The sequence below is a fragment of the Lygodium microphyllum genome, chromosome 16, assembly GCF_053477565.2.
Source record: "Lygodium microphyllum isolate KBCC chromosome 16, Lygodium_microphyllum_v1.1.10, whole genome shotgun sequence".
Lineage (NCBI taxonomy): Eukaryota > Viridiplantae > Streptophyta > Polypodiopsida > Schizaeales > Lygodiaceae > Lygodium > Lygodium microphyllum.
The window spans coordinates 68,360,282-68,368,117 of record NC_141150.1 but is presented as its reverse complement, the minus strand read 5'-3'; the positions used below and the strand labels follow the sequence as shown (position 1 = coordinate 68,368,117).

Sequence of the window (7,836 nt, the reverse complement as noted above, 5' to 3'; positions counted from 1 at the left end):
AAATAGAGAGTTTTGCCCACAACCTCTTCCATTTCCTCCCTCTCCCTCCCTCTCCCTCTCCCTCCCTCTCCCTCCCTCCCCCTCCCTCTCCCTCTCCCTCTCTTTCTCTCTCATTTCCTCTCCTTCTCACAATATATCCTAACACTCTCCAAAAGCAAAAGGGAGAGGGAGAGAGAGAATGCACTCTCCCTCTCCCTCTCCCTCTCTTTCTCTTTCTCTCCCTCTCTCATTTCCTCCCCCTCCCTCTCCCTCTCTTTCTCTTTCTCTTTCTCTTTCTCTCCCTCTCTCTTTCTCTTTCTCCCTCTCCCTCTCCCTCTCCCTTTCTCATTTCCTCTCCTAAATAAGCAAAAGAGAAAGTGATTTAAACCTTAAACAAGCAAAAGAAGGAGGGAATAGACTCACCGATGAGATATGGCGACTGTGGGGTGGCTCCTCTTCGCGATGAAGGCTCCTCCTCTCCTTCGCGAACAACGGCGGCGGCGGCCGGGGCAAGCCTTCTTCCTCTCCTTCTCTCACGACGGTCGCTCTCTCTCTCTCGCTCTGGCTCTCAAAACAGTAGACGCAAAAACACAAAATAAACCCTCGCTCGGCTTCGGCCTGTTTTTTCCCTGTGGAGCATCTCTATTTGTGTCGCAAATTGCAAAATGCGATGCAAATAGCAACGCAAATAGCGACACCGCTACCTGCGTCGCTACCCGCTGTCGCTATAGCCTTAAATCCTTGTAGTGAGAGAAAAGAAAAAAATTAAAGAGAATAATAAAAAAATAAAAAAAGAGGAGAGAGAAGGAAGAGAGAGGAGAGGGGAAAGAGAGAGAGAGAAAGAAAGAAAGAGAGAAAAGAAAAACAAGAAGAAAGAGAAAGAGAGATATGGAAAAAGAGAAAAGAGAAAAGTCTTTTTTTAAATTTAAATATTTTTGAGAGAGAGAGAGGAAGGGAGAGAGAGAGAGGGAAAGAGGAAAAAACGAAAAATTAGGAGAAAGGGGAGGAGAAGAAAAGAGAGAGAGAGAGAGAGAGAGAGAGTGAGTGAGTGAGTGAGAGAGAGTGAGAGTAGAAGAAGAGAGAGAATATAAACATAAAGAGAGAATTATATGTAAGTAAAAGATAAAATTTACATACTTTAAGAGAGACTCAAGGGAGGGAAGAAAGTGAAAGAAGAAGAAGAAGAAGAAGAAGGGGAGAGAGAGAGAGAGAGAGAGAGAGAGAGAGAGAGAGAGAGAGAGAGAGAAGAAAAAACTTAAAAAGAGAACAAAGAGAGAGAGACAGAGAGAAGAAAAAAAAGGAAAAAAGAGGAGAGAGAAACAGAAGGAAAAGAGAGGAGAGAGGGGGAGAATAAAAGGAGAGAGAGAGAATAAAAGCGGGGAGAGAAAAAAAGGAGAGAGAGAATGAGGAGAGGAGAAAAAATAAACTAATAAGAGAGAGAGAGAGAGAGAGAGAGAGAGAGAGAGAGAGAGAGAGAGAGAGAGAGAGAGAGAGAGAGAGAGAGAGAGAGAGAATTAGACGTAGGGAATTTGGAGGGGAGAGAGAGAGCAAATTAAAAAATTAGAAATAGAGTGGAAAAAGAAGAAAGAGAAAGATGAGAAATGGATTGTTGAGCAAAGTTATTGTGCGATAGCACGTCAACTTCACTCGTTGCTTTGGCACACTCTCATGCCTCTCGCCTTCTTCGTAGCTGTCACCCGCACCCGTGTGACCCCTTGATCGTGCCATCGCCGGCCCATGTGCAAACTCACCCGCTCACTCACAATGTGCCAATAGCTTGTGTGAACTGCTTGCCTAGTCCCAACGCAAAGCGATGGGTGCATGCAAGGCATGAAGCGCCTCATCTATACTATTAGTTAAGGAGAGGTGGGGGGCGGGTGCCACGTGGCAACCCCCCACCTCCCCCACAAAAAAAAAGAAAACGCGGGGGCGGGTGCCATGCGTCTAGCACTCGCCCCCCACAAAAATCGTGCCCGCCCCGGTGCGAAGCGCTGGGGCGAGTCTAGGTGCAGAGCGCCTAGTTATTATCTATACTATTAGTTAAGGAGAGGTGGGTGCCATGTGGCAGCCCCCCACCTCCCCCACAAAAAAAAAAGAGAACATAGGGACGGGTGCCACACGTCTAGCCCTCCCCCCCGCAAATACTATTAGCTAAGGAGAGGTGGGGGGTGGGTGCCACGTGGCAGCCCCTCCACCTCCCCCACAAAAAAAAAGAGAACGCGGGGCAGGTGCCACGCGTCCAGCACCCGCCCCCTCGCAAATATTGCGCCCACGAGTCTAGGCACGGAGTGCCTAGTTAACACTAGTGTGAAGTATCGTGAGAATTTAGGGCCGAACGCAGAGTAAAATATTTATTTGGGTCCAAAATAAACAAGCATTTCCTCTCGTAAAGAGTAAAAGTTAAAGTATTACTAGGTGAAGGCTAGTCTTTGGGAATGCAAATACTAAACTTATGAGGCGGTGATTCGATCTTTGGGAGTGCAAATACTAAACATATGAGGCGGTGATTCGATCTTTGGAATTTATAAAGGGATAATAATAAATACAAGGTTGCGCTTTTGAAAATGCAAAGAGCGAATATGGTATTTTATTTTTTCAACATTAATATATGCATATTAAAAAAAAGAGTGAATATATGAGGCGGTGAAACTATCTGTGGAAATTATAAAGTGATAATAATAAATACAAGGTTATTCTTTTGAAAATGCGAATAGCGAATATATGAGGTGGTGAATCGATCTTTGGACATTATACTGATATTAATTTATAGTGCTAGTAATATATTCATATTCATATTAAATTAAATTAGTAATAAAATGTCAATATTTACGTTCTCTGTCCCGCAGAAAATATATATACAGGAATAAATTAGTAACAATACTAACATTTGCTCTCTGAGTTTGCGTAAAAAATATTAATATAGTATTGACTGTCCGTCTTCTCTGCTTCTCTCTCCTTTCCACTTGGCCTCCATAGCCAAGCTTGCATCTCTGATTCCACTCTGAATTATTAAATTAAATAATCCATAGCTAGAAATTCTTCCTGTCTGTCTGTCAGAAGAACAATCAATCTTGATCTCGGCCCTCTCAGAATGTCTGCACCTCCCCCTCCCTCTCCTCTGCAGTGCAGTACTTGCCATTGCCCCCTCGACCTCGGATCTCCCTGCCCCACCTGCGGCCCTCGATCTGTCGAAGAAGAACACGAAGAACCGGTCACAGCAGAATCACGTACCCCCAGCCCGCAAGAAGCAGCAGTAGTCGCAGATTCGCATCAGATCGTCCCCCGCTCCCTTCATGCCAGCGCCCCTGCCACAGACGCCACCCATGACTTAGCCGCACGAGAAGATGGAATCAGGCCTTTCCTGCTCCTCAGCAGCTCCAATCCTTCAGGTGCTGCTTCTCCTCTCATCCTTCACATCATGGAAATGGTGTCCCTTTTTGCCTCCAGGCTTTTCAGAGAGTCAGAGACTCGAGATACGGCCGCTGCCCTTGACAGTGGCATCACAGATCTGTCTCGTCCACCCGATCCTGGAGCTAGGGTTTTGCAGCAGATGAATCAGGATGCCTACAGGAATTTGTCTCGTACATCAGATCGCGGAGCTACGATCTCGGAGCAGCAGATGGAAGCTTTTCTTGGCTTGGAGCCTACACCCGATGCTGCTGGAGTCAACAGCTCAGAGCTTCATTTCCATGAACCTCGAGCATCTCAGATGCCAGATGAAGGAGAAACATTGCATGATGGGAACACTCTGCCCGGAGATGGCTTGGATTCTCTCAGTCGGTTGCTACATTTACTTTCCCGCACAGGCCGAAACCGAGGAGCCAGTAACAGTAATCACAGGGTTCCTGATTCCGTTCTTAGGCCAGCTCTGCATATGCTCATTCAGCGGATGCTGGAAGGGGAGGTTGAGAGGTATGGCTCGCCCCCAGCATCCAAGGCAGCAATTGAAGCTATGCCTACCTTGACAATCGGGAAGCAAGTGACGAACGTGGATGAACTTCACTGTGCAGTTTGCAAGGAAGCTTTTCAGCTCGGAGGGAAGGTAAGAGAGATGCCTTGTAAACATCTGTATCATTCTGATTGCATATTGCCATGGTTGGCATTGCACAGCTCGTGTCCTTTGTGTCGTTATGAGATGCCTGTTCAAGAGGTTACTGATAGCCCACCAACAGCCGCAGAAGGAAGTTCACCAGATGGACAGAGAGGTGCTGGATCGGAGAGGAACAGTAGGCAGCATGGCTTTGCCATTGTTGGGGTTTCAGGCCCTGGCATAAATGCACTCTCAATGTTTGTGTTTGAATTCAGTATAAGGGACCGCACACCAACTCAAAATGACCAAGAAGAGCAACACATAGAAGATGATACTGTAGATGATGGAAGTGAAAGTAGCATGCCATCATCTGTAATCCAGAGTCAAGTATCATTAGAGGCTGAGGGGCCAGAATCTCCAACAGTTCAACCAGAGTTGCCAACAGCAAGAAGCGAGCAAGAATCTGGTTCAGGAAGCTCGCTTGCAAGTAGGAGTCGTAGCATTTTTTCTTGGGTATTTCAACACAATGATTCAGCTCGTACTAATGGACGGCAAATTGAAGATTCCAATCCAGATGGTGCAAATCATACCAGCCAAAGACCAAATACTTCCAGTGACACAGGTGATTATTCACATTCTGGCAGAGGTAGAAGCTTTTGGTGGTAAGTTGATTCAGATGGAGGTGTTCATGAGATCTGAAAATTTTTGGTTTTCAGAGCTAATACATTGTGATTAATTTGCGATATGGTGTGCTTCTTGTTTTCCCTGAGAATTTGTATCATATATTGGGAAGTCTATTCCCCATTACTTCTGTTCACAAGTTTGTTTTTCTTTACTCATAAAAGATTCTTCAGACATTGTTTGAAACAGGTGAAGGGACATTTGTATGATACTCATATAATGTGTTAGGATTTCTCTTTTGGACTCCAGGTAGTGATTCTTGGCTTGATTGATAGGTTGCACCCTTGGCTTTCTTCTTGATGATTACTTTTGCAGGTGTTAATGAGCACAAATTTTTTGGTCCCTTGACATTGCTTTGACATCTGAAAGTGTTTTTGTTACAGCATTGGTTGCATTGTTAGTGATGATTCACATTATACTCTTTATGTTCAAACAGATGCAGATTGCAACTTAAGCTCATGAGATTTATGAAGGTGGTATGTAGTAACGATCTGATTGCACTTTGGACTGGAGTACTTCACTGTGTTGCCTTATAGATGCTTAGCACACGAAAGCTTGATTTTAAATGTAAGCAATACCACTAAATCTACTTTCTTTTTACATGAACCAGTTGCATATTCTACTGTCAAAAGTTTCATGTTTATAACATTCTAGATTCATATACAATTGCATTGACTACACTAAACTCCCGGTCTTACTCATATTTTGTGCTGAACCTTACTGTCAATTCTCGCTTACTCTGCCCCAATCTTGTGATCCCTATGTAAATTAACGTTTTGGTACCTTCGATGGAAGCAGAAGAGCCTTTCGCCGTCTCACTTTTTAACTTCCTGACATGGATGGCTTGAAAATTTGAGGGATTGTTCAAGTAGATGATTGTTTGCAAGTTTGCTCTATGTACCTTTGATGGAAGTAGAAGAGCCTTTGGGTGTGTCACATTTTGAACTTCAGGACTTGGACAGCCAGAGAGCTCATAGAATTTATCATTAGAGAACTAATGTCATTCTCATTTACACCAAGCAGCATGTCTGATAGTGCAGAAGGGCCACTAGGCAACTTACAAGATGAGGCCCAGGCCACACGCAAGACGATTTAACTTGCATGAGTCATCATAGTTGGTGAAGTTCTTGGTGACTGACTTCATGCAAAGTGGAACTTCAGCCAGTTCACCAAGGAGATACTTGGTGAACTTGCTTCACGTTACATTGCAGATTCTGATTTGGGACTCCCAGGAGCCTCTCTCCTCACAGGCACAATCTCTCTCCTGTGCGGATGACTTTGCCTGGGTGCATCATTCTCTCCCCTTCTGCACAATGGTCCCACCAAACTGTGGACTTGCAAGGGGGCACTGGACTCCAGGCCATTCTCTCTCTTCTGTGTAGGGTAATAGACTTGGGCAGCTGCGGCTTGTCTCTAATACTGAACAGATTGCAAAATAGGTAGTCAAATGGCTTGGAAAAACAGTCAGCTTATTTGTTTATATCCCTTTTGGCAAGCTTCATAAAGAAACCGGTCAGTGAAAGGGTGTGAAAAATAAGAAGGCTAGTATCTGGTCTTTCTGGAATTGTCTGGCACCGCTAGGTAGGCCTCAAGCATTGTGGTTCAGTGTTGTCATTTGTGGACTGTGAAAAAATTGTTTCATGATTTTGAAACGTCCTCTCAAGCAGCCAGTAGTGCAGTGTGCTCCCTTCCTTGAAGAAAGGCTAGAAAGATGTTGATGATGGGTATTGCATGAATCAAAAAAATGTTTGGAGCACCAAAATGTTCAGCTGCAAATTTAGTTGTAAACATGGTTTTTTTTCCTGTTTGGATTGGTGGTATGGGATGCTCATAGTGTGGGCAACAGTTTCAACTATCAGTCCTCTTTGTGCTTGCACTCTTGGCCATCATGTTCATATGTTTCTTCAGGTCATCCATTTGGACCAGGGGTTAGAGCCTAGAGGCTGACCTGTACCCTTGCCCTTCCCCCAATGCAAATAGAACAGCGTTTGCATTTCTGTCACTGTGCTTTAAGGTATTTAAAACCTTGCTGCCATATCCTTTTGAGAAAGAACCGCAGGTGATAGCAATGTTAGGTTTTCTTGGCCTGCCACAGTGAAAGGCTTGGTTTTAATTCACAGTCTACAAGGGATTTTGGTGATGTAGTTTCTTGACATTTGTGTTAGTGTGTTCATGATTGCGTATGTTCCAACTATCACTGGCCTATGAGAGTGCGAGGCTCGATCCTTTGTGACCCATAGACAAAAGGACTCCAAGAGTTTCGAAAATTTTGGCATGTTTGGATTCTGCTTTTTGTCTTGAAAATGTTAGTTGTGACTGGTATCTTTTACACATGTGAAACAAAAGGGAAAGTATCGCTTGTTTGCTCCTTCAAAGGTAAGGTTAGTTTGAAGAAGGAAAAAGGGAAAGGAGCTTGCCATCGAAATGTTGAACTTGGGCGATAAGCTAAGTACATGCTAAATCTACAACCCGTGAGGGGTTGTTTGTCTTAGACTAGATATTGGTGAGCGCATAAGCCACTATGTTTTTTAACATTTGGGTTCACCAACTTGAACTCCTTCAAAGCATTGTATCAACAAAACTTTATAGTGACGCCTATTTTATGAATGCTCCTCTCTAGTGAGCACTAGAAGAAGCCTTCTTTAAGGATTTGGTTAATAATGACTATCTATATGTAGCATAGAGCATATAAAGTTTTTAAGGTCTAAGTGAACTTGTGTGGAACATTTCATTTGTTTGCTTAAAGAAGAGGATAAGCTAGTACTCACTACAATGAGGAGTTTTGACATGCTTAAGGTCATTGTCTCTATTAGCTAAGCAATACGCCATGTTTGGTTTAGATGATCATGGGTTTGTGGAACTCTTGCATAATCTACCAAGACTAAGGCAACCTAATGGTAGGAAAAAAAGGAATTTGGGATATTGGACTATTTTGACGATTTCACATTCTTTCTTGTTCAGAAGTCTTAGTTGTATTTATGAGCTTTTGTTCCTTTTTTTTCAAAGTGTAAATTCTTCCACTATCATGGTAAAACATTGTATAATGATATTGTTGAGGAACTTGGTGTGACTTCCGCATCCACACAATAGAGCTTCTACAAACACAGACTACTATTCCACCTACATGAGCAATTGAGACAAGTGTT

General features: G+C 43.6%; 1 protein-coding gene across 1 annotated transcript; it reads left to right on the top strand.

The window, feature by feature from the left end:
• Nucleotides 1-2,878: 2,878 nt before the first annotated feature.
• Nucleotides 2,879-4,864, top strand: LOC148022942 (uncharacterized). Its single transcript, XM_087695868.1, has one exon. It carries the CDS (start codon nucleotides 3,071-3,073, stop codon nucleotides 4,673-4,675), a length of 1,605 nt encoding a protein of 534 aa, XP_087551994.1. The 5' UTR covers nucleotides 2,879-3,070; the 3' UTR covers nucleotides 4,676-4,864.
• The last annotated feature ends 2,972 nt before the right edge of the window (nucleotides 4,865-7,836 follow it).

Coding starts and splice junctions, on each gene's coding strand:
- LOC148022942 (XM_087695868.1), top strand. CDS start 3,071: ATGTCTGCACCTCCCCCTCCCTCTCCTCTGCAGTGCAGTACTTGCCAT.